At 42.8% G+C, this 27,539-nt stretch overlaps 1 protein-coding gene across 1 annotated transcript in view; it reads left to right on the top strand.

The window, feature by feature from the left end:
* The window catches only part of LOC106639152 (interleukin-1 receptor accessory protein-like 1-B), a 66,034-nt gene extending 40,137 nt beyond the window's left edge, over nucleotides 1-25,897 (top strand). The window contains exons 2-7 of the mRNA XM_014352613.3: nucleotides 7,938-8,119; nucleotides 16,823-17,039; nucleotides 23,189-23,325; nucleotides 23,428-23,592; nucleotides 24,425-24,562; nucleotides 25,038-25,897. Of these exons, the coding sequence (XP_014208099.2) occupies nucleotides 7,938-8,119; nucleotides 16,823-17,039; nucleotides 23,189-23,325; nucleotides 23,428-23,592; nucleotides 24,425-24,562; nucleotides 25,038-25,498 (1,300 nt within the window). The 3' untranslated portion in view covers nucleotides 25,499-25,897. The remainder of the gene's footprint in view (nucleotides 1-7,937; nucleotides 8,120-16,822; nucleotides 17,040-23,188; nucleotides 23,326-23,427; nucleotides 23,593-24,424; nucleotides 24,563-25,037) is intronic.
* The last annotated feature ends 1,642 nt before the right edge of the window (nucleotides 25,898-27,539 follow it).

Below are 27,539 nucleotides of genomic sequence, written 5' to 3'. Positions count from 1 at the left end.
AGTTAAGATTACACGGCTCTGCTCCCCGTGTCCGTGGGATAAAATGTATCTTATACACGTGGTTTGGAATACCATTGCGCCCCAAAGTTGTGTCGTGGACAAAGTTCGCTCGACCGAAGCCGTACAGTACAACAATCCACTGTCTCTTTCCTCGACTATGTATATATAAGCATCCAAGTTCCCAATTGCATATAGCGGTCAAACCCAAATACGCCCGAGCTAACGAGAGAAATATTGGCTTATAATTTCAGGGCCAAATATTGTACATCCCGACGATATTCTCGCTTCCCCAAAGTAAAACACCAGCAGGGTATGTATATATATTATACTGTATTTATAAGAGGAAAGGAGTCCCTCGTCACGTATTACCCAATCGAGGCAAAGGAAGTATCATCGCATCCATTTAAAAGCTTTTTGAAAGGCTGCGTGCAGGAATTCGTATATACATATGTATACGCGAAAGAGTATACAAATTTCTGTATCAGCGTTTCTGGACTCGCGGTATTTCACTCGCACGTAAAACTTTATCCACTGGCACGAGAGATAGTACATCCGATAAACTAATTTAACTCGAGTAACAGAACCAACCAACCGAAGGTCCACGACTGATATGCGAGAGAGAACTTGTGTCTGTGTGATATGGTTACACTTGGTAAAACAGGGCATTATCATTTTCGTATAGAAAAATAACAATGTTTGCATATTGTGACAAAACCTAAATCATACAGTATCCAACAATTTTGAAAGAAATGAGAGAGTGAAGAATATGAGTGAAAAGTTGATTTCTTCCCGGCAATTTGGCCGTTTCATTTTGCCAGGCGCCCACTCATCGTGTCGGCGTCATCGAGCACTTGGGCCCAACTCGGTTTTCCTCACATGAAGAAAAAGTGAAACTCCACATACTTACCATGAGCCAAGGAAAGATATACATCCAAGGGACTGTACAAGCAAAGTTTTCCGAGATGGCCATTATAGGGCCATTAACGCCATCGCCAACTCCAACAAGGACATTAGCGGTGGCATCCAGACAACAAACCCTTTAAAACCACTGTGCACTGGAGTGGCCATCACCATTCGCTCACGAAACTCCCAATACGATACACATTGTGCCATACTTACTTACTCGAGCAGTTATGGATTACAAGGCGGACACACGTCACCTCCAAACTCTATGGGCATCCCGACACATGGACGCGTCTCTCAGGGAGTTCGGCTACCCGTACCCACACCCCCAACACCCGGGAACCGACTGCTTCAAAGCCTCAAGAAATCGTTGCTAACTTTTGAAACTATGTACCTTCCAAATGAGTGTACGATGTAGATCATACTTGTGGTGGAGGTACATTACCTGATCATATATTATTATCTCCACAAATTAGTAAAGTAACTCATCTCCCGTGTATATATGTACCCAATGTTCTTCTTCTCGTTTGCCTCGTATACCTATAGCTCTTACACTAATCGCGAGCCAACACTCGGTTGGATTTGCGACCAGCGCACAAGGGAATGGGGTGAATCGAGTGTGATGTTCCGAGTATCGGTCTACACACACATATATTTATATTGTACTCATACATGTACCACCGGTGGTGGCGCACGCGAGTAGCCAATTATTCCTTTTCCAGAAGGCAATTACACGCGCACATACACACGCATAGCTAATGTGTCTATACGTATAAATTCGAATACGTGAGTGCAGGGAATTAGGGAAACGGAGTAGAATACACAGCCGGCTCGTACTCAAAGGGTAAAATAGAAGTGACGACGCGACGTGAAAAAAAGTAACGCACACATCCTTGGATCTCTCCCCCACTCCTCCTCATTTTTTTACCCGCGTGCACGCACTCTCTTATATATTTATACGGATAATTTTTTCCCTTTTTTTCCCATTTTTGCAACCAAGTACAGCAAGTATATAATAGTTACATTGTTGCTCGACCCATTATTCCTCTCGTCGCGTCTTTTCCGCGCGCTCGCGTGCGTGTTACATGTGTGGAAACGAAACAATTGCGTACACCTTCCCGTCCTCCCATACCCCTCCTCTTGCGAGCGCGTTCCCAACGATGCACGAGCTCCGGGGAAAAATTAATTGCCACGCGCTTCCCCCCCCCCACCCCCCCTCCTCTTCGCCAGAAGTGGCGTGACGATTGTTGCCCCACACAAGTACACACGACGATGAGAGCTCTGTATATACATGCGGAGGGAGGGTGCAATTTACCAGACAGCCGACGTATATACATACGTGCAAAGACGATAGTTAGCGCGTGCGATATATATGTGCAGCGATCAAATAATATGTTGTGTACCCTTGCAGGATCGGAAGACTCTAATTTTGTGTGGGGCTGGGAATTACAGTTTGATCGAGGGACAGGAAAACGAAGCCGATTTTTAAGTATATATACGTATAAGTAGGATGTACATCGGTGAGGGGTCCAGTGCCGGTGGTGGATGATACCGAATAAGCGAAATCACCGGTTGTGCGGTAGCCTCTTCTCCTTGGAGAAATCGAAGGGGAAGCGGACTACATATTGCAGGTTTAAAAAAAAAAAAAAGAAAAAAAAACAAGAAAACGATCGTCGTCCCTTGTACTCTTTCGATGCACTGCTGTTTCGATGGCGAGACTGAGGGGCGAAATTATTGCTGTTGCATCGTTGCTCGTGGAACAATAAAAAAGAAAACAAAAAAAAAAAAAAAAAAAAAAAAAAACAGATAGACGGAGAAAAGAGTATAGAAGCGCGAGGTAGGGAAAAAGAGCTTTACCCGGCTATTATCCTAACTACCGGTCGGCCAGCTGACTCTGGTACCTGTACAATACACAATATAGATGTGTACGTGTAGCGGGTCTTGCGCTTCCTCTGTCGTCCTTTTGCTCTGCTCTTGCAAGTATACCACAACCGAGAAAACTTTTCTCCGATGGTGTGTGTATATATACACGCATCGGTTGAATTTCGCTTGATGCGAATGTGTGTATATATATACACGCGAGTACAAAGTGTAAAAGAGAGGTCTTGTCTTGCGGGGTTGTAATATATTGCTGCTGCCCATCCGTCACATAACATAATGCTTGCATAGTCGGGTGTATGTCAATTTTGAACGAGGAAGAGAAATTTATTTGCAACTGTTAGTGCATCGGTTTGTGTTTGTAGGTGTAAAATATATTGTTATTATTATTAAAGTATGTATGCAAAATATGGAGGTTTCAAGGAAGTGATGCGTTTTAATAATTAAAACAAAACAAAAATCGTAAAAAATTATTGAAACCGATTGATAAAGTTATTAGGAAACTTTTTCGTACAACAGTTTTTGAGCACATTAGTTGTGACTTACGGAGGGTACGAGGAGTATTACATTTTTAGATGTTAAACATCAAGAGTTACTTTTTACTTGAAATATATATTTTGTATTAATAATCATTGTAATTATTAAAAGGTGCTTGGTCATGAATTACGTTTTTTAAATGATTGCTTGACCTGATGGACAAAAACTCTTCAATGTTATAGGGTAAGAGAACACAAACTTTCTTAAAAATCAAAGTTATATATATATATATATATATATATATATATATATATATATATATATATATATATATATATATATTAATGGAAGAAACGACCCGAAAACAATGTTGTTTTACCTGGTTAATTGCGGATTCCTTTGGTATATAAATGCAGTGTATACGAGACCTGCGGAGCGCGAGTAATGAAAACGAGCTCTGTAAATTCAACGACTCGCCTGCGTACCCATAATAACTTTTCCGCTCCGAGGACTCGATTTCTGATTCATGCAGTTTTCCAATGGCGCGCGAGTTTCTGACGGACTGGCCGAGTTTCAGTTGAGAATCCGAAATTTGAGATAATAATTAATATATACATACCGCCGTGAGCTTCAATCGGAGTTTTTGATGCTTGTGATTTTCAATAATTTATATTACGTGGAAATTACTGGATATTTCATTGCCGCAAGTGAGTATGGATTGATGTAATAATTTTTGTAATGCAAAAACATTGGGTGAGAAATTAAAGTTTGTGCAGAAGAGGAGTTTTTAGAAAATTTTTCTCTCCGCCTTTGATGAAATCTCTTAATTATTAATTCTCACTCATTGCCGTAATCATATACTTTTTTTTGTTTATTCGCACGCTATAAAATAAATTTTGAGTAATTTGAGAAGTTAGTTTTTCCCACGTAAAATACCACGTACGAGTAAAGTTACGTGCAAAATAACTCTGGCACCGAAACCCCCCTTATCAAACACGAATTGAGCTTGAACAAAAAAAAAAAAAAAAAAAAAAAAGCTGTATGCAAAGTTGCACGTATGGACACAAAATTGTAAAAACACGTTTAACCGGTAACGAGAGTTATTACAAAAACGCGTATGAGCGCGTCAAAGGGATTGTACGGAAAAAACCATACTGCGTAATTAATCCGCGTTTCGGCGCATATGCTGTCTCTCTCTCTCTCTCTTTGTAAATTGATTTTTCACGTTTAATTTATCATCCACGCCATACTATCTATTGAAAATCCAAAACAAATATATCTTTTCATACGGTATTCGTCATGAATTCAGTGCACTGCTGATACGCGTTTAAATTAAAATTTTCCATTAAAAGATCGATTAGAATATTGCCGTAGCTCTTGAAAACTAATTAAAAAAAAAAAAAAAACTTTGGTTAAATTAAATCGGTAGCCCATGCCAGAAGGGAGGGGAGGGGAACAAAAATCTCGGGAAAGCGATCAAAGTCTGTATGTATGTATGTATGTATATATATATATTGAAATTTCATTAGTGCCTTTTTGCTTAAAATTGCAAAGTTGCTCGAGAGCGACGAAAGGGAGTTTACCGCTCGCTTGGGGGGTTATTGGGGTTGATTAATTAAAAAAGAAAGAATCCCTCGGCGAGCCCGGTGCAACGTACACCCACAACCGAGTCGATAATCCGGTCGTATACAGCTCGATGAAAATTAATCCGGGATCGGATGAGCGAGTTGGAAGGGTTTTACGAGAAAAAAATCTCCGAAAAAAACAATATTCTGTCGTACCTCGCTTGACTTACGAATGGACAGTACACGGTGGCGGGGGGCACAAGTGAGCTGTTGCACGCGAGTTCGGTATATACACTTGAACTATGTCGTTTGTACGCGAATAGGGCACAAGCTGCTGGAGGCATCCCCTACCTGCGTATGGCTTGATATGACTATTGTTAGCCAGGGAGGAGTACACGGCTGGAATGCTATATTGGGACACGCACTTGTATGTAATGGAGTATGCGGTGGGTGTTCCTACATATATTCCTATAACCGGTATACTTTGACGAAACGAAGCTTTGGTACACGGGAATAAAGACGCGAGCGATAAATTATTGTACTAGTTGGCGAACGACGAGGGGAAAAGTTTTAGTCACCGGCTTAGGAATGGTATATGTATGCATGTACTTGAGAAACACAAAGGCAACGAGGACTACGAAGACGTAGCTTATACGCGTGTATACATGTACCTGCTCTAAGATAATTAGTTTCCGAGTATCGGCATATGTGGAGCGGCGACATACGTATACAATGGTGTGGCTCTAGATGTGACATGTACGTGCTCCAAATTTGTGTAGCGTATCAACTATTAAATTATCTGAAACGAAGCAGAGATTGATTCGCAGAAATGAGAAACAGAAGCCGCGGTCGGAGGGGGGGAGGGAAAAAAGAGGGGTGACGCGTTAAGCTAACGATTAGTCAAGAGAAATACTCGTGGGAAAGGCGAGCGAGGCAAACGGGAGAGAAAAAATTGCAAGGGGGAAAAGGGTGTACCCCGGGTGGGTATTATGCACAGAGTCGACTCTTGTTTCTATTTTGCCTTTCCCTTCCTATACCTCTTTCGACGAAGGGAATTACACGACACTGGGTTGTATATTATACTGTCTAGGTGCAGTGTGGTGGAGGCGGGTTTCTTTCTCCTTCTTTGTCTTTTGCGCGAACGTGACTTACTTTTCGTCCTTCTCTCCTCTCGCGGCAGGAGATGGGCTCGTGTCGATATTCAAATTTATCGTGCCCCGCTGTAGGGTAGTGGTGTCAGGCATGGGAGATAAAAAAAGGGTCGTCGCTTCTATTTTTTTTTTTTTTTTTTTTTTTAGTTTGCTTTTGGAATCGGGTGATAGGTTTTCTCTGTTGATCGGATAGAGGGCTTTTTTTCGTTTTCATTGATTTTGATCGAGACACATCGGAGTTATGGAGATAGACGTATGTTCCGGCTAGGACACGATTACTTGATGGATTTTCAGTTTCAAAATAAACAAAGTTTTTTTCCCGAATAAAAAGCATTGTTGTTGAACATTTTTTTTTTTTCATCAAATAAGTATAATTTACAGTTCGTTACGAAGTAACTGAACCAAATTTTTAAATTACTTTTTCAATTATTCGATTGAAAATATTATTGGTATTCGAATTTTCAAATGAAAAAAGCCCCCGTGCCCAACTCTGCGTGCGTTTCTACTCTAGATGAATGGAAAAAGCTCATCATTATCTTAAAAATCTTTTAAACGAAACTGATATCTTGATGTATGAGTTGAGATTAAAAAAAAAAAAAAATAATAAAAAAATAAACTAAGGCACCCATATCGAGAACCGCGCCATATGAATCCTTAAACGCGCGATTTCCCGAATAACGATTACTCTTTCACGAGTTCCACTTTATATCGGCGTATTTATATATCATCGCGTCTATAGCCCGTGTTTATATTTATACACGCCATACCACGTACAACACGCGGGTATAGATCTCATATCGCAAAAAATCGAACTTCCATGCGTATGGACTTCCACGTACTGCCATTCAACAAACGAACGAGCCACCTCCACGAAAAAAGACGCGAGATTCTACCTGAAAGGAGCTTACGAACAAACAGCTCAGCATCCCCCCCCCCAACGCCTGCATCAAATTTAAGCTCTGCACGACGCGTATAAGCCCAATCGTTTCTGAATTGCCCGCGCTTAATCACCAACCCACGACGACGACAATGCATTATGAATTTTGCTCTACATCGATTCTGCTCCGTGTGTTGTATATATACACGCTTTTACCCCTCGGGAGGATCCCCCAACCATATAAAATATAGAGCAATCATCGTCATCGATACACCCTCGCACACAGCGATAATAATAGCCCATGGCGAGGGAGAAACGCAACATGGATGAAAACTAGCGGCGATTGATACGTCCATCGAGGCTTTCGTACCCTCGACTTTATTTACATGTGCGTAAAAGTGTTTGCGTATTTGCTTGGGCTAACTCTCTGATATACTCCCATTACTTTCTCATGCGATCAAACACACAATCAATCGTATATATGCGTATACCTGTATACACACACGCGAATGGAAATATAAAATATATATAGAGAGGGCAGGTAATGACGGTGTTGTATTTAATCTATGTATACGCGCGGACGCTTCGCGTGATAGTTACGTAGGTATGAGCGAGTGAAAGGCAATATACTATCTAGGGTAGGTACATATTATACAAGTAAGCGGGGGTTGATGATAAGCAGGGTAGGTTTAGGGGGTGAGTTTATTATAATATGTTCCCCGAATGGTGTGAAAAAAATAAAATAAAAAAGATGAAAATTCGTCCTCCTTTTCGGTGTGTAAAATACTATCGGAAAATAAAATAAAAAGGGAATATGGGTGTCAATGCCGAGCGGTTGATTAATACTCTTTTTTTTTTTTTTTTTCCTTCTTTGTGAGCGTGCTTCTCTTGTCCGTCCAGGGCAATTGGTCTCCCCTTCCTTTATTTCTGTTTTCTAGTAACCGGTTAATTATTATTCACGTGCACACGCGACCTATCATTTTACCTCAAATTCCAGCGGATGATGCGTTCCACCGTTGATGTGAAAGAAAAAAAAAAAGTAATCGAGAGTATGCAGGTGAAATAAAAAAATGCTATTGGTTACAGGTACAAGGACAGTCGGCCGTACCCGTGGCCGGGCGGCGAGAGCAGCTTCATCTTGTACCCGGAGAGCGCCAATCAGACGATTTACACGCAGGAGGTCAAACCATCCGACGCCGGGCGCTACTCCTGTCGGGCCCGCAACGACACGACCACCCTCGAGGGCGACATCACTCTCGCCATTCTTGGTAAGCTCTTTTTTCTTTTTTTTCTTTTTTCTCTCTCTCTTCTCTTCGCGTAGAATCGCCCCTCCCATCTATTTTATATCCCCATCGAGGCGTCCGGTGACTCATTTTGTCACATTTTTGGCCACCTATACGTCCAGACATCAAGTGCGAGGTATACATGATCCCAAAACGCCGACGTGATCGAAAAACGCGGCCCACGCCGATAAAAGCATCTTTATCGTATACTGTTATAGAATCGAGGGATTATAAGCACTGTAAAATCAGATAACGCGAGGAGATAATATTCTATTTACCTATTTACCGCCGTCCGACATAATCCTGCGGTTATCATCAAGAGATTAATTAATTTTCGCGAGACAAGACACGTCGTGCAGTGTGTAAATCGGTACATCGCGACATCGCGGAGACGTATGTAAGAGGAAAAAAAAAAAAAAAAAAAAAAAAAAAACAACAGATGAAAAAAAAAAACCTCGCCTTCTCGCCTCGCAGTGAGTTTGTTTTTGCATTCCCGGGCTGAATGATGGTCATGAAGGGGGTAAGACGAGACCGCGCGCCTGCACGGCCCGTAAGTATTATCTTCCGTTTCGCTCAATTGGATCGGTTCCCGCGGGTATAGGGCTACGGTAGCCGTATGGTTTTCACCTCCCCCTTCTACCCTCTGTTCTCGATATACATCACCTCGCGCGACCGCACGTGCTCTCACATACATATACATGCTGGTGATGATGTGTGTTTTATCGAGGTATTTGATTGCAAAGAGGAAGTGGAAGGTGGAGAAGTGATAATACGATAATCGGTCCCTATCTGTTGCCGGTGTTGTTGTCGGGATAGTGTCGGACTTTGGACGGAAGAGCAGTCTCGGGTTCGTTGACTGATACGCGCCCCCTGGGTGTGCGAGTGTGTGTGTGTGTGTATGTACAATCGATCGCTAAGCCACGGTCGAATAGAAATTCGTCATGTTATTTTTTCCCTTTTTTTTTTAACCGAGTGATTTTTTAAAAATCAAGGACACAGCCCTTCGACACCACGGTGCATCACAACGCCTAGACCATGGCCTACTAATTAAAAAAAAAAAACAAAAAAAAAAAAAACTTGTTCGATAAAACTGCCCAACCTCGTTAAAGACTCGCCATCGCTCGAATCAATCTTGTACACACTCAGCTAAAGGAAAAAAAAAAAAAAAAAAAAAACTGGAGCCAGATACCTCGGGCCGTCAGGTGCGATTTCTCGCTGTACCCACAGTGTACGACATGCGTCGTACCAACCACCCGCCCAGGGGGGGGACAAAAGAAAAAACCCATCGGTAGTAACTTGCAGAACGGAGCATGTACGTGTATACCTGCCCGGCAATTTGTGCCCTCAAGGACCCCCACTCTTTCCTCTAATCCCCGCCACCAGCAGCGACACCACTCCCCCCGGGCAATTATCCCAGAGTCACCCCTTGTGTCTCTCCGTGTCGTGTGTGCACATCTTACATTCCTCTCCTCCTCTTAATTAAGCCCAAAGCCCGCATCTACATGTATACACGTGGACCACTTGCATTGCAACGAGACAAGACACAAGCGCCGATAAGACCAAGAGGAAAGAGGGCAAAGTAAAAAAAAAAATAAAAAAAAAAGAAAGTAAGCGAAAGGAGCTCCCTCCGTGGCTTCCATTAAAAGTAATCTGTCTCGCGGGTCGCGAGTCACGAAATCCCTCCACCTCCTCCCTTTTTTTGTCCCATCTCTCGCGGCACGACTTCTCCCCATCGTGTTTCTCGTTCTGCTGGCCCATTGCGCGCCAAAGTCGCCGATCGGTTCCACCGGACGACGTTATGGCCTCCGCCACCCGCGAGAGCACCTCTCGCATTTTTACTTCTTCCCATGCACGTGCACGCTACGCGATATATCTTTTTTATATACGTTTGTTCCCGCAAAAGTGTATATGTATAGAGCTCGTACGGTGGCTCGCTGCTCAAATCCGCGAACCAGCACTCAAACGAGTGGAAAAAGCCCCGCAGGTAACGCCGCGGAAGGAAATAAAACGTAAAAAAAAGAAAAAAACGGAAAAGAAAGGCGCGTTTGCTCCTACATCCTGCGAATAATTTTTCCTCCTTTTCCTTCCGACTCGAATTTTCCGCCCCTTTTACCTCCGAAGCAAAGGAACTTTCAAACGGAGGAGGCGCACATATAATCCCGAGTTCGCTCACCTAATTACCTCATGTGTATATATACCTCGGGGTGTTTCTTCCTTTTCTTTCCCCCCCCCTCGCTTTGATCCACCGACAAAGTTGATCGTACCCCCCCCCCCTCCTCGCAGGAGTTCGCGATACACGGGCGCACACTTTTCCGAATTTCGACCAACGGTGGTGGGGTTGTTTGTGTACTTGGCGCGCGCTTATGAACTTTGCAAGTTTTTCCCAGGCGCCGATGCTCGCTTGCATGCATATACAACCCGAGCAGGAGTCGGACAGCTGAGAGAAATACACCAAGTTGGCGGCTCGAGCTTTTCGATCGTGAAAGCCCATCGGGGGCAACTTACCATCCCCTTTCTTTCGACTCTATATGGTTATTGCATCTCCCATCGGGTCTGTATACGTATATCCCTGTGTATACGAATGCGTCAGATGGTTAATACACGTGCACGATGGGGCGAGAGTTCACGAGTCCGTGATTCAATTAGTGCGGCCGGGGAGCAAAGTGTGTGTGTAAGGTATACAGGTATGCCTTTACGAGCAAGAAGCTAATACAGCGAGGGTCCACCGGGAGATTAAGCCGAAGGGGAACAGAGAGGCTGGCGGTCAATTAAGGCCGTCGTATCTTATTCCGCAGTGGCTTGACGAGGCGGAGCACAGTGAGGGCAAAAGGGGTGGGACAGGACTCTCTTCTTATTAAAGACTATATACACGGCTGTACGCGTCTCCTCGCCCGATGCCACTGTCTTCTGTGTCAGCCGAACGCGGATGTATACCTACTACTGTTATTACCCCAAATTGGATGGCAATCCACTCCTATACTACCTGTTATTATATATATAAGTACATTGAACTCAAATTTTGTAATATGATTATAAACTCCCCTATTTTTTTTTTCTCCCCACTTGCTCTCTATTTTAATACTTTCGACGTCGTTAACGTCATCTTCATAACTTAAAGGTGCGAGTGTATATGTGTACATTGAAATTTGCTGCTTTGAAAAGGGTCGTATGTTACATCGAGCAGCTAATTTGGCGTCCTGGCATCTTCAAGTTATACGTAGTCCTAATGACGATGAAAATTTGACAAGTTAATAATATTGATGTCCCTGTAATGTTGAATCCGGAATTAAAGAACCCACCCCTCGTGAAAATACGCAACTGAATCTTTCATGAATTTTTATTGAAAAAGTTTTTAAGACGCGATCATACCAGATTTGCCATTTTACCAACATTCCACTCGAGCTCCCCTTCGTCACCTCGTTCTTCGACAACATTGCAATGCCCCCCTCTGTTTGCAGTCTCACCCATAGCCATCCACGTGATAATGCTTTTTACCTTGTAGCTCTCGCCAATGGCTCTGCATGACCCAGACTTGTGTCTGGGATGACAGTATATACATTATGTGCGTATATTTATATGAATCGCTTCCAAGAACCAATGCTCCCTCGCACCCATCGTCTCTCGTTTCCGTTTTCGCGCCGGTCTCTCTCGCACGGTCTCCTTCGGCCCTAAGCTCCCGCGTTCATTTTTAATCCCCTTTCGATCGATATAATATACTCGCATCCTCTTTTTTATTTTTATTTTTATTTTTTTAGCTCGCCACTCTTTTTTTACCGGATGGAGACAAAACTCGTGGGAGTATTGGGGAGCTCTCCCTGTCCTGTCGTTCACCTGCCATTAATCGTAATTGCACGCCTGCCGCGTTTGTCGTTACGTCTCGCGGTTTTCTCGGAACGATAAAAATACTTGAAGCCCCCCTTTTTTTTTGTTCGTCTATCGTTTTGGATTCGCATCGACAACTGAAAAATGATCCAACGCCTCAGGGAACAACAAACCCTTTGCACCTTTGTACTCGCGCGTCTACGAGATGCTTTTTTTTTCATCGATGCATCGATCCTTTTTTCTTCTTTTTATTATTTCAAGAGACCAGATTACCACGCCTAGTTTAACGTATACCGTAAATTTTTATCTCTTCAGCTTAACTTGCGAGCTACATCTAATCGCTTTTCGCTTCCTCGTAACGCATGTTTCATTATACCGAGGACAAAGTGTTTTACGTTACCCTTACACCTACCACAACCAAAGTGCAACAAGTGCGCGGAGGTTATTCGTGCGCTGGCCATACATACGCACACATTACATACACCGCAGGAAAAAAAAAAGAAGAGCTCGATGTTGGATAGATAAGAATTAGCTTCCAGGTAGGGATGGTGAGTGTGTAATGCGAACCGCTTGGGTACGCATAAATTGTGTGTTCACGCGACGATGACGAGCAGTGGTGCAAAAAAAAGACCATTTGTTTACCGTTGAATTTTATGGGTGTATAGTTACGGCTTGTGTTTAATTTATTTGTCTTACGAAGGAGGAAGAAGAGCTTTGTTCTTATAAAGCGTGCCTCTTCTTGTTATCGAGGGGAGGAAGGTGCCCTCCCTTTTTTTTCTTTTGTTATTTCCGCCACTAGCGCAAATTTGTATGCGTACAAAGTGCCTCGTGATTCCGTGAAACACGCCTTGGCGCGGAATTTCTCGATGGGCTTTGCTTTTAATTTTTCTCCTTCGCGAGCGAGGGGCTTATTAAAACTAATTGCTAAGTTTTCCTAGAGTATAGGAAAAACATTTTTTTTTTCTCTTTTTTTTCTTTTTCAACTTCTTTGTACCTACTACTATTTTTACCGGTTGAAGGATGATGGCAGGTATACGGCGTGGGCTTTTAGTTTATTGTTCGATCTCTTTTCAATTAAATAAATGAAACTAAAATATATTACTTTGGGTGTTAAAATAAAATTGTTGTAAATTATCAACTGATTGCCGATAAACTTATTGGTATGAAAATTTAAATTGAACTGATCAATCGGTTGGTATTGACTTTATTGATTTTTTAGTATAATTAGGACTATTTTTCGGGAAAAATCAGGAAAACCGATCAAACAACCTAATTTTTTTTTTTTTACCAAACTAAAAAAAATGATACTCTCCGTTTGAGCCAAAAACTCTTCCAATTGAACAAAACGCTAGTCGTTGTTATAGTCTGTAAAAACCTACAAAATTGCACGTCACTTATAATCTATTACACTCCTCGGCAACCATCACGCGCTCGCGACCAAAAAAGGAAAACGACGCGATCCTTCCATTTTTCTCTGCCGCTTGACTCCACGCCAGACCGTATATGCATATATGTATATGTCCTTTGATAGTCGCGACGACTCGCGTATAACCCCCGGTATACGCGGAAATCCCGTGAGTCCGCGGTATTTGTCAAACAGTATTACACAGCTCTGCGGGTGACGTATAAGTAGGTGTACCCCCTCGTCCCTCTCTCTCTTCGTTGCCACACTGCATCACACACGCCAGTAATCCTTCTTCATCTGTACCTGTCAATGCAGGCGAGTGCCATACATGTATATGCGAATGGAAAAAATAGAGAGAGAGAGAGAGCCTTTGAAATCGGAATCTCGCGTACGTCTTGCGTCACTACATATTATATAGGTACCCATGCACGCGGCGTCGAGACTATTGTCTCCTGCACTCGCATACATCACGAGTCCCGTTTCTCTCGCTCCTCTGAACAATACGTATATTTATTTCTCTATTATCTGACGTTTCGTACCTACGCTTGCTTGACACTTTTTTTTTTTTTTTTTTTTTTTGCTTCTTTTACTTTCAATTTTCAATACTGTCGAGCTGCAACGCGACTTAATTTTACATACGCGTCTTTGATATCTGAGCGACGCGTCGTGGTGCGGGGAGAGGCAAAACTGGATCTCCCGCGGCGTGACAAATTTCGCTGAAATTTCGGGGCTATACGAGTCGTCGCTTCGCTTCGAGTTATTACGCCGATGAGTTCGGTTTACCCCCTCTAAAAGCAGGTAATTAATCCACGGCACGTACAGGGAGTATGATTTGTAAAAAAAAAAAAAAAAAAATACATCCTTCGTTATTCACCTTCGGTAAATAGCAGGCGGTGTGTTTTTCCATTGCACTCAAACGCGCACAGAGAGTTTCCATTTGAGGGGGGCGAAGGAGACTCGGTAATCCATTTTCCGTAATCTCGCGCTTTTTCGCGCGTCCCTTTCTTGTTTCCCAACTAAGTGTGTTTATATGTATTTACACCCCCCCCACCCTACGACTTTATACAAATACACCCATAGAGCATCCAACAACGCTTTAAAAGCATTTTATTCCATCGCGCGAGAGAGCCGGCAGCTGCTCTACAGGGCTCTCTCGAGCAAACTTTCTTTTTTTTTTTTTTTTTTCTAGGTAAGTAGTTTTTTCTTTCCTAATCCTTCCTTGTCTTGGGAATAATTGTTTTCGCGAGAGTTCATCCGATGTACATTATTTGACTTTTCGATGCAAACTCTTCTTAGCCAATGTCGCTAATTTAATCATCGCGAGTGCCGATTTAACGGTACGCTTTTTTTTTTTTTTTTTTTTTTTATTGCTAAAAAAATTGTTTACGTCAATTACCGTGATTGATGACATTTTCACGGAGAAGTAACCGCGTAGCGATCGAAATTTTCAATTTTCCGCTTTTCTTTTTTTTTTTTTTTTTTTTTTTTAACCACAAATGAGGTCTATAAATTACGTTTCAGCCGCCCATCGGGTGCTTACACAAGAGCTAATGTCCTATACGGGCGCGCTCTGAGAACGGGGGGAGGGAGAAAGAGAGAGATCTCCTCTCGATAAACCCGTTCATCCGAGTGAAACTTCTCCTATGTTTTTTCAACTGCAGCTCAATTAACAGATCGCCGCTTTCGGCTCGTAATTAAACTGAGACTAGACTGCTCTCGCGTGTAGGACGACGACGACGACGGGGGAAAATAAGGCGGTGGGGGGAGGGTTTTCAATTGCCTCGGATGCTCGTGGGTCCGTCGCGTCGTCACGTACCCAGTAACGAACTTGGCTCTCTCTAAAGGGTGGATTCGATTTTGTTGGGATGAAAATTTTCGCAAACTTGATTCCCCCACCCCCCTAACCCGGCTTGTTGGTTATTCGACTCTTGTCCCGTCCTCCGAATATCCTTTTTTTTTTCCTTTGGGTTTTATTTATTTTAGCCCTTCCCCTTTCGCTCTGATTTCGTTGGGATGCGCTTTTGCAGCGCGACCAGAATATATCAAGGGTCTATACTCCTTTTTTTTTTTTTTTTCTTTCTTTTCTCCCCTTCCCCAAGAGCGTTTATTGCCATTAAATAACCGTATCACGCTGTCCCTCCAATATTTGACGAGAGCAAATCGACGTAATGGCAACCGTGTGGTTTTGGATTGATCATCGATGGCGGTGCGATTTCCATTAGTGTTTGACGACCGATTATCTGATAATTCGCGGTTTGTCGAACTAATGGATTTTGCTCGATAATCGTGGTAAAACCGAGTGAAAATAATGGATAATGGAAGATGAGGCAGGAATAAAGAAAAGAGAGACCGGAGTGACATCGAAAAAGTCGAAAAAAAGTTGTGTACAAGAGGGAACTTTGTAGCAGGTATAGCCTGTACATGTGATGCATTGACAGGGACTCCAAAGTTTATATATATTATGCCCTAGCGAATGTGCTGACACACACGAGAGCCGTACTATATAATGCGGTGGCAGAATTGGGATTCGGACTCGTTGTCGTTTCGCTTGCGACTGCACGTGTGTTTTCTCCGTCGCGGTAATTTTCAAGCTTCGCTCGTTTTTTACATCAGTACCCGCCGTCCTGTTTGTACGTGTTGGAAAAAAAAAAGGAAAGAACGAAAAAGCTTTGCGATGCACGTACATCCATCAACGTTGCCTTTGAATTTCGGGGGGACGCGATGACGTTTCGGTGTGCACGCGTGTACGACGCGAATCGTTGATCACTCGATTTTTCAGGAAACTGGCGCTTTGAGAGGCGAGGGGCGGTTTTTTTTTCGCGCACCACCGAGAGAGTCTCCCTCTGTTTTTTCTCTGTTTGCGCGCCACGGTGATTGAGGGGACTCCCTTTGTGCTGTGCGTGCTAGTCGATTTTTTTTTTTTTTTTTTTTGACGACGACACGCTCAGTTTGGCGATTGTTGCTTTTCGTTTTGTCCAGCTAAACTGTATGCGTACATGTGTTTCTGTGAGAGGTATTGGTCTAATTTGGCCATCGGTCACATACACCAGTATGGGCCAATTTAAAGTTTTTCCATGACGTTTTTTCATAACTTTTTTTTTTTTTATGCCCTCTATCACAGCTCACTTCAAATCCGTTTTTTATTTTCAAATTTTTGTAAAATCTCCACAATCAAAGGTAAATGTTGATTATACATTTTGTAAGATATGTGGCGCTGTTTTTTTTTAGATATATACAGTTTCGGACGTTACTAAGATATGTATTTATTGAGGAATCTATTGTCATAAAAATCACCTAAAAAATTAAAAAATTACCTCCTGTATTTGTTATTCATAGCGAAAAACGTGTAACCAACAGCATCTGTATAGTAAATGGTCAAAACGACGCAACATAACTGTATTTAACACCCCCACAACAACGATGATAATAATAGTAATAGTAAAAAAATTCATGGTTTCCAGGTGGTAGTTCAAACGACTACAGAGGCAGGCCCCTGCCGACCTACAGGCCGTCCTCGCAGCTGGTGCCGCTCGCGGGTAGGGCGCGACTCTTTTGCGAGGCCTACATCGGCCGGGCTCCGATGCCAGACGCCGCAATCTCCGTCACCTGGAGAAAGGCCAACAGCAACGCCACCTTTCCCGTCGGCTACGATCGCATCTCGCACATCCGAGCCTCGCGGTAAGTACTTTTTACATTGTTTTTTATTTATTCATTTTTTTGCCCGTGTCACCTCCTCCAACAATCACGGAAAAAGAGGGACGGAAAATCAGAGCACATTCCCGCGGTACGCTCGATCATCATCACTCTCCCGGCAGAAAAACGACTCGAGTCTCCCTCGGGACTCAACCGAGCTCGCGCCACCCGTTTCTGCTAATACGTCCTCCTTTAGCTTTTCCGCGAACAAAAGCTCCCTCCCTCCATCGCGCGGACCTTTTGTCGAGAACTCATTTGTTACTGTCGCTAATACTCGCTGCGCTTGCCGTGTTTTTTTCACTTCTATACCCGAGTGCATTAGTTTTCATCATCGCACCCCCTTATTTTTAATTTCACACCCCGAGTGTGTATGCGTCCATGAGAAATGGCAAGTATTTTTCCGTGCCCACGGCTACCGGGGAATTTTGCCGTGCGCAATATTAAATTGGTTGGCGTTTCACCTGGAAACAAAGTTAAAACAACTATACGCACAGTATACGGATTCCATCCGATTGCCGGCAACTATCTGGACTCGCGGATCCACAAGAGAGGTATATTGTACGCTGGTCTAATACAACAACTAAGCGTCCCCTTTTTGATATTTTTATCAGTATAATGTAACGATGTGCTCATTGCAAGTGAATTATTTTCGGTTTTATTCTTGTAGTGCATAATGTATACGTATGTACGATAATTTGACTGACGCGAGCTAGGAATAAGCGCAACGTGAATAGTTCGCCAAATTTACCGGCGAGGCAGAATCAACTTGGTATAGTTTCTGGAACAATTCATCTATGCGTTTTATCGTTGTCGATCCCATTTGTTTCGTGTGTACCTACTATTTGCATCGACGGGCTGGGAGCTCTTGAAGCCTCGATAAATGGTCCTAAGTGTTTTTTAATGACTCCAAGAGTGCGCAGCTCCTCGATTAGCATTGGATAAAAGTTCTTGTTGGTTGCCTTAACGTCAAGGTATCTTTTTTTTTTTTTTTTTTTTTTCCTCCGGCCAATTAAAGTTACGAGAGATGTGCTCCTCAAACGGGCATTACGATCTTGTAAAAAAAAAGTATATTTATATATATATACAAGTATAGCTCGTTATCGAAAAGTGCGCCACAAAAAAGAGAATGAAGAGAAAAAAGCACTTAAAATGAACTTTGTCGCGTGTGGAGCAATTGCAAAACAATTCGAGCCAAACAACTGGAAACGTGAAATTCCGTCAGGGTTTGTAACGGGTGTACGTACGCAAGCACCGTACGGGATTCCACGGCACGCGCGCTCACTCGTTGATGCAACAACAAATCGGTGCAAATAAACGTGCCATTACCTCATTTGCGCGAGACTCGCATTGCTCGCGTAATCTATTTTTTTTTTTTTTTTTTTTTTTACGTTTTCCACAAATTTTTAATGAGTTTTGGGAACGCGACGCTGAGAGGAAAAAAAAAAGACGCGTCGGTCAACCTTCCTTCGTCCCGTCACGTAACCAAGTCGCGCGATCATTAACGAAAGCGAAAACACCGCGATCTCACTTTCCTCCGCGTGCCTTTATTTTAGCAAAAAAGAAAAATCCTCTCACGCTTTCGAGAAGGAAAGAAAAAAAGGAAATAAACCGCGATGTGGGTCCAGATATACTTTAGGTCCGCTCGGACGCGCGTTATTACGTGCATAATGCGCTGTTGCAGCGGTCAAAGAGGCGTGGTATTGTGTGGCGGCAAGTATGCGCGATCCGAGCCGCTGATTTCTCGCTCTCGCGTTCGCAGAAGTAACTCGCTCGCAAGGGAGGAATCTTCTCTCTCTCTCTCTCCCTGCAATGCAGCTCCGGTCACGCGCGCTTGGAGCATCGCTCTTTTTTTTTCTTTCTTTTTTTTTCTCTTCTTTCATGCACATCGATTTATGAGTTAGCTGCGCGCTCTTTTGCAATCGGGTTTTCCATCTCGATTAACATTTTTTTTTTCCCTCACGTCCCAAGGATCGAGCGGTGCGTTTCTTCTTTCGATAATACAGATATCGAAAGATATTTTTTCTTTTTTTTTTTTTTTTTCCAAGGCGAAGAGGATTCTATAAGGAACGAGAGAGATTTTTATTTCCATTATATACGTGTAGACTCGATAGATACGAGATGATTTATATACGTACGCCGTAATGATAAATCTGCAGAAATTCGACAGAGTGTAATAACTTTTCGAGGAGACATGTCCCATCATCTTCTTATTACACGCGGAAACCTTTTTCTTCTTGTTCGTCTGGTCTTTTGTGTCGACTTACTTTGAGAAGAAAAAAAAAAAGAAAAAGAAAAAAATTAATACATCCAGCAAGAAAAAGATATCTGTTATATAGTTCATCACATCCGCATCGAAAGCATCCCCGGTGCTATTGTACATTATATATATATATATATATATACATGATACCGGGAATCAAAAACTTATTTTCCTCCTCGTGAGTTTTTTCTCTTACCTGCATCTTTGCGATTGGAAATTTTTTTCATTCATCCTTGCTGCGTTTTTTTTCCACTCGCCGAGGGATACAAACTACAGAGAGGAATAACCCCCTTTTCTCTCCTTCCTCGTTTACTCGGGAGATGCGCACGGCTCTGCGTTTCGATGTCCGAATAAAAGTTGTACCTTCGACAGCCAAAAGAGCGTGGAAAGTCTCATTATTCACCGAAACAGCAATCACATAAATGGAAGTGAAAATTCGTCCAAAGTTGCTCACTTGCATTTTTTATTAAAAACTACCCCCCACACCATCGCCCTTTTATTCATGTTTTAAATTTTTTGTTCTTTTAGTAACCCCCGTTTTTTGCCCTCCCCATCGATCTCTCTCGTATAGTAATATTAAATTTTTTCCAAAGGCGAATAGGTATACATGGACGATTCGAGCGTATCAAAAAACAAATTACACCATAAACGAAATTTTCAATAGAGCCATCGTTTGAGCTCTCCTTCTATGTGTATACCTCTACCCATGGTTGCAACGCATGCCAATTAACGAAGCTTTCAGCTCTCGAGTGATTTCTCTTTCATCAGCGATTTAACTTAAAAATAATTTTTTTACATCGACAATAACAGCAACAACGCCGCGATCACGTTACCCACACATAATATGATACAGGTATTTTTTCCAAAATTGTATCCACAAACCGATAAACGATCTCGCTCGTGTGTGTCTATATGTTATGGTGTGTACATAACAGCTCCGGCCACCGCAGCATTTATTAAAGTGAGGGCCATCATTACTCTTTGCATGTGTACCTGCACCACTAACTCTTATCGAGTCGAAAGGGATATGGAAAACAATGAAGGCCCCAAGGGTCAGTCCGTAGCGATAGAGCTCTGGAGGAAAAAAAAAAAAGGATAAGGGCCAAGGGAAGGCGATAAGGCGATTCTGGTTCGGTTTCAGGGAGCGAGCTTTTATCCGACTTTTTGCAGGAGCAAAGCGCACGAGCTGCTCTCTTCTCGAGTGTCTCTGATTCTCGGATAGCAAAAGGGGGGGGAGGAGGGATGGTTGTGCACCAGGAGGAACGGATAAGGAAAGACGGAAGTGGAGGAGAGAAGGAACAAAGCCTGCACGAGAAAGAGGAGGCGCTGCTATTATATACGTGGCTGGCGCGTGACTTTGTGCCCGTACACACATACCTACAGCGTATGCGCAATGGAGAGGGATGTGATGGTTTTACTCGCTGTTTTTTGTTGTTGTCCATGCTCCCTCGTTGTTAAAGTGACATTGCGGGGTTTTTTTTTTCTTATTACTTTTCTAGGCTAAAACTGCGGTGCTCTGAATACAAGTACACCCACGTATCCAAGAGTTTTTGAGAAATCCACCCCATCCTAAATTTCGATCAAAATCTCCCTTTTTTTTTCTCGAAGGATTAACACGAGAAGACGATACTAATGCAAAATCGTGACGACAATGTCTTGGGGACTTATACAGCGAAGCGCGTCTCGTTTGTTGCTCCTAAACAAAAGATGATTCACGAGCTCGTGAATCTAAAAAATTTCCCACATTATATAAATGTTGCCACGCGCGCCAAACACCGAGTGTACATCGCACAAATATATATTCGCGCGATTGTACTTACAAGCCGAGAGAGAGAGTGTGTTGAGAAAAAAAAAAGTTGAGTCTGCAGCGACGCGCAAGAACAAAGGCCTGTAAAGCAAGGGAATATAATGTAGTCCTCCCTCCCCCCACCCACACCTCGGTAATGTATATATACCTGTAGAGCATATGGCGCGTATCCTTGGTGCAATGGGTGGTCCACGAGCTTCATCCGCGCAGTCATCGAGCCCCTCTGCCTTTCCACCTCGTTTGTTGCACGTATACATTATACTGTGTATACGGTGTCGAGATGACGACGCTTCTATATGTACACTCGCGTGCTCGATGTGATTGTTAGCGACGTGGTTATACCTCCTTGTCTCGACGTCGCGACGATGTGGTTTTTTGGAAGAGAAAGGGCGTACATGGATAGGTTGAACCGCGGGGACTCGGGTTTCGTCGTGGGAGGAACATTTTTTGCGGAGCATTGAAAAAAAAAAAAGGGTATCTAGACTGGTGAATTAGGACAATAGGTACAATTATCACTCGCGTGTGGAAAAATAACGACCCTCGCAGTAACAACACTGTCCCTTGTATTAAAATCAACAGAAAACAAAAAAAGGAAAAAGGAAAAACAAAGGGTTCCCTTGGCAATTTTCTTGAGAAAAAAAAAAAAAAAAAACTTGAAATCCCCGTGGAGAGAGAGAGTGAAGCCGTAATGTCCTTTCGTTTGAGGGGATTTCAATTTCTCGTCCCTGCGTCGCTCCGGCATATAATTGCAGCTCCCTGAGCTTGCTTATTACTTTTCTTTGCCGAGCGCAACTTTTAACTGCATTAAATCGCCTTTGACGAACTTTTCATGCGATTCCCGACGCAAAAAGAAAGATAGAAGAATTAAACAACGCACCACCGCGACGATAATAAGTAGAAACTTTGTTTGTTCCTCCTCCGCTGTGCCGTACGTATACTCTTTTTTTTCCAAAAGCATCTGTTTGTTAATTAAAACTCGGTAATTCGATAACTGCGATTTCCCAACAAAGCCGAAAACGCGACGTCAGGGCCGCTTACGGTGTAATTATTTACTCGTACAAGTACAGGTACGGCAACACGTGTATACTTTGGAGTTGCAAGCTCCGGGGTTTTGCTGCGGACGAAAAGGCACGTTGAAGCTGCTACGACTTTATACCTCGGATAAAGACTTAATGATCACTAACCATATACACGTCGGCACCAACCTACGAGCTCATGTGTGTAGCGTATAACAGCTCGTCAATTTGGATTTTTTTTCTTTTATCCTCGACCTGTTATTTCACCCATGCACTTGTTTTGCGCGTTAAATTTTTAAACAGCGGCTCTTTTACCGTCGTCATCTAAGCACGACAAGCAAAGCTAAGCTCAATCGGCCCCATGTGTGTACTTTTTTCTTGTTTTTTTTTTTTTCGTCCTCCAACTCGCGTCGATCGTTAAAAACGGTCATCTCGAGCGCGCCGAACCGTAAGGCAAACAGAGCGACGTGGAAAAAAAAGGCACCGCGCCACACCCGTCTTCCGGTCCCAACAAGGTGTGCACGCGCTAATTAAATTAGCGAGTCGCGCGCGCGGAGAAAAGGTCCAATTATCATTTCAAGCGCGTAATTTTAATATTTCCTCGTTTTCGGTCGCAAAGCGTGGGAACCTACGCTGTTTTTTTTCCTCCCCCCTAATACTCCTGTTAATTTTGTTGGGAAAGGAAAAAAAAAAGACGGAGTCTCCTTTCCCCGTTTGTAATTTTTTTTTTTTTTTACGCTTATTGTACATCCTTCCTCCTCGAGTTTTCAAGAGCTTCGCACTTGGCTGTTTCAAGTGTATAGGTGCAATGGCCCGAAACAGCCGTACGAATTTATTCGCGCCGAAAATACACCCCGAGGGCGTGTGATTTGATACCCCAATGGAGATAAAAGAGCGGCTCTCGAGGTATCAAAGCCCAGACGCGCACTTGCGAGCGAGTGCGTCAATCGAGCGACGCTTATGGGCTCTTTTAGTTTAATATATATAGATACACGTGTGCACGGGAAGTCAATATAATCGAGTTGTTTTTTTTTTTTGTTGGCGTTTACAGGGACAAGGGCCAGATCGTCGGGGCGTACCTGGTGATCGAAGACGTAGCTCTCGAGGACTACGGCGAGTACATATGCCAGATCAGCAACGGCATCGCCGACGACGAGGTCAAGATATTCGTCCACCTGTACCGCCAAGGTAAGCCAAGCGAGGGGAAACAACAAACTATCTACCGAGCTATCTACTCATGTGAAAAAGAAAAAAAAAAAAAAAAAACAATAATCTTTTAATCTGTTGCAGAGTCCCAGCTGGCGTTCGCCACGTCAAACGGCTCGTGGCACAAGTCGTTGCTCCTGTCGCTGCTCGTGCTCGTCCTCCTGCTCTCGGCTGCGGCGTTTTTCGCTCGCTGCTGGCTGCCCCTGACGCTTTTTTTTCGCGACAAATTCTCACCCCTCGAGAAAGATGGTAATTTTTTTTTTTTTTTTCCCCCCTTTTCCTGTCTTTCTCAATCACTCATAAATGCCATCGATACGTCACACGAACGTCCCATCGCGTTGCGTGCATGTTTTATAAGTTTACATACATAGGGACACGAGGAGCTAAATATAACGCGTGTCCGGTGCGCGCTGCATTATTCATCGTGTGCCTCTACTTCGTCGACCATTTTTTTTTTTTTTCTTTTTTTTTCTATTCCTCGCGTTCGTTCGAACAAAATCCCCTTATAAATAATAAAACACGTACACACTCCTCCACCTGCCTATACGCGTGTATGTATACATATTCCACCTTTGGGAAAGCGTCAACGTACGGAGGAAATAAAGCACAAAAAGTCGGGTCATCGATAACAACGCGCGTGCCAAGTGAATCATTTTTTCCGTGTCTGAGCACCTGCGGCGCTTAAAATACGAAATTAGCTCGCGTAACGTGATAAATATTGAACGCAGCGACGCTTCCTCGTATTTTTTATCGTCTCCGGAAAAAAAAAAACGCCGAGGTGTATGTATAGTTGGATGGAAAAACCGGTTCCCTCTGCTCGCGGTAATCGCTCGGTTGCGCAATTCTCGCCCGCACAATACACGCCGCAGTGAATTTTCGTCGCATCCGAAATTCCGTTCGGCATGCAAAAGCGACTCCGTTGCGTGCACACCTGTGAATACTCGCAGCGTGCAAAATTTTGGTATTCATCCGCCGGTTATTGTTCAGCCGGTGCTGCACAAAACGATTTCCATACTCGCAAATCACAAAGTACCATACATTTTCTTTTTTTTTTTATTTATTTTTTTTTTTTTAATTCCAGATGGCAAGGATTGCGACGCTTTGGTCTGCTACCACGAGAAGGACACGAATTTGGCCGTCCACGTGGTCATATCGACGCTCGAGACGAGGCACCGCTACAAGTGCGCTTCCCTCGAGCTCTCCAGCCTCAGCGAGCACTGTGAGTCTAAAACCGATCGATTTCCGTCCCTCCCTTTGCTCCTCTAGCTCTACTCAAACTCGACCGGCGCCGCGATCCCTCCGACCCATCAAATTTAATTACGAACCAAGGAGTTGCTTGTGCAAACGCATCGCCTTCTCGGATGTTAAACTCCCTCCCCCCCTCTCTCTCTCTGCGCGAGCCGGAAAACCGAGGAGAAAACTCGCCATTTCATCGTTTCGCAAAAACAATACGCGTCGTTTTCCTTTTCATTTCCCCCCCCCCCTTGCAAGGACAATGTCTTTGGGCACAATCTTACGCGACTGGGTAATTAGCCGGTCGGCCCACCCCGAACGAGGTCTCAATTGCAGCAGTTTGTTTCTTGCAAAGGCTTAAAAGGATTAATTTTACCTTTCAATTTTCAATGAAACAAAATACAGGAAGAGGGAAGAAGAAAAAAAAAAAAAAAAAAAACTGACGCAAAATGCATTTGCAGGGATCCGGGAGATAAGCCCGCACGCAGCCCGTGCCCGGCGCGTGCTCGTCATCCTGAGCCCCGAGTCCCTCTCGAACAACTGGACGGAGTCTAACGTGAGCCAAGTGCTGAAGCAGCTGTCGAGCTTGAGCGTGTCGCGGACGATAGTCGTCGCCCTGAGGGACGTGCCCACCTCGCCGGTCCTCGCCAAGAGCAGCCGAGCGACGAGCGGCCACAAGGTCCGCACTCCGGAGCTGGTCGCGGGCCCGGAGGTTCTGCGCTGGCGCAACGAGCGGGGCTTCTGGCACAGGCTGAGGCTCGCCCTGCCGGCCGCGAGGGCCCCGGCCAGGCTGGCGGCGAGCTCGGAGTCGAGCGTCGTCGTGACCGGCAGTCAGAGGACGATGATCGTCCATCAAGTCGGCGGCGCCGTGGTTGGTCAGCAGAAGGCGAGATCGAGGGAGAGCCTGGAGGTGCTCGTGTAGAACGAGGAGAGCTCCAGCGACTGCGAGACCGTCTTTCTTTGAGTCGGCTATGGGTTTCGGATCGGCTGTTCTCCTTCTTGTTGTTGTTGTTGTTGTTGTTGTTGGTAGTTTGCAACTGCCGAGAAACGTGTCTGCATTTTCCTGTAAATAAGATTTTAACTGTCCAAATGCGCGTGTGATTATTGTCGATCAAAAGTGTTACTTTGCTCTCTTTGCCGTGCACGACTTGTGTAAAAAAAAAAAAAAAAAAGAACTGATACTTTGTTACTCGAACGAACGTTATATGATAACGATTTTATAGTCTAAGGGCTTTATACTTTTTTTAATTTTTTTCTTGTACTTATTACAAAATGGTATATCGTAGCGGTAAGGCCTTTTTTGGATTTTCCGTGTCGATTGTCTCGTCGAGGCGCAAAAGGCGTAATTTTTAATTTCCATACAAAAAAACAAGTCATTAATTTGTTTTTTAAGTCAAGGTTGTATGATTTCCGTTTAAATTGGGGTCAAATTGAATTTTTTTGAGTGAATGAAAAACGGAGAATTTTCTGTAAAATATAATATAGTTTCGCTTGACAGTTGTAGATACGTTGGAATTGTTGCCTTCGCTTTGCGTTTTAAGTAAACGTACGCCAATATCAATAAGATGCAAAATTTAATTGTTACGAATGAATTGTTGAAAAAATTAAAAAACAATTTGTGCGCATATTTTTCAATAAAAATAATTGTATAAACGAATCTTCTGATTGCCACGTGACAAAGACCATCTATTCAGTATCTTTAAGGATAAGGATAATAAATAATAAGTTCAGTTACTGCCAGAAAGGAAAAACGAAAATTGATTGCACAAATTTTTCATTCAGATTTTTTATACTCGTTGAAATTAAATGTTTAAGTGATGTTTTTTCGTTCGATACGTAATTAATTTTAATTGGAAAAAGAAAAAGTTAACACAAAATAACCTTATTGTACATTTTTTCTCTCAACCTATAGGTACTTTGGTAAATGCCTATTGTGTACATGTCTCACATGAGTATATCGTGAAAATAATAAAGGACGGAAATAAGTCTTATGTTGATTGTTAGTGAACCACGAGTTTGTGCAGACTTGATGAGTTTTTATACTATAACATAACACGACGTGCTGTTATGAAATGATTTGCTCTGTTACGAGTATCTATTAGAAATTGTGCATTTTCAAAGCCAAAAGGTCTTCCTTGAGACGACTCAATTATTAATTATTAGTTATTAAGTATACCTACGTCCCAATTTGTACATAGAATGATTGAGCACTGTTGGATTGAAATGAAAAAAAAAAAAAAAAAAAAAAAAAAACAGAAAAAAAAAAGTTTGAAAGTTGGCACTTTCGTGCCATTATTTATTCGAGAATCAATATGTGTACTATATTATTTATAAATATATATATATATATGTATGTATTGTTTAATGTTTAAGCTAATGTGATTTCGATCGAACGACGTTACGCACACTCTTGATTCCTCTCCATTTTTCAGATTGTCTCCTTTTAATGAGAATACGTTTTAGTTTTTAGATTAACGCTTGTACTCGCCTTATCGATATTTTTTTTTTTTTTATTACTTTTTGATACTTGAAAAATGCGTTTGTTTTGGTGGATATTTTGTAAAACGATTTTAAGTTAGAATTTCATGCGATCGTTTAACGAGAAAACTCCTTCGTATAGTCAAAGCTCATAACGCATGTGAATTTTTCTTACAAAAAAAAATCGAAGGCACTTTTTGTAACCGTATGATATGTACTTTGTAATAAAATAGCCTTGTCGTTAGCTGTAAGTATTTTAAGCGATCGTCTTGGTATCAATAATTGATAAACCTCAAAATAGGATTTTTTGTTGTAAAAGAAACATGTCTACGTGATCCAAAGCCTCGTAATTTCTTGGCTTTGTAATTTTTTTAACGTCAAGTTCTATCACGAAACACGTAACTTGATCGATTTGAACAATGAAACTCAAATATCTCGTATTTCAGCACAAAATACAGTATAAAATATATCAGGCTCTAGTTCTG

This window comes from Copidosoma floridanum, unplaced genomic scaffold (assembly GCF_036245765.1).
Source record: "Copidosoma floridanum isolate Cflo_tuat_1 unplaced genomic scaffold, Cflo_Japanese_pri ptg000021l, whole genome shotgun sequence".
NCBI lineage: Eukaryota > Metazoa > Arthropoda > Insecta > Hymenoptera > Encyrtidae > Copidosoma > Copidosoma floridanum.
The sequence above is the reverse complement of the archived record's forward strand: the minus strand, read 5'-3'. Positions and strand labels throughout refer to the sequence as shown.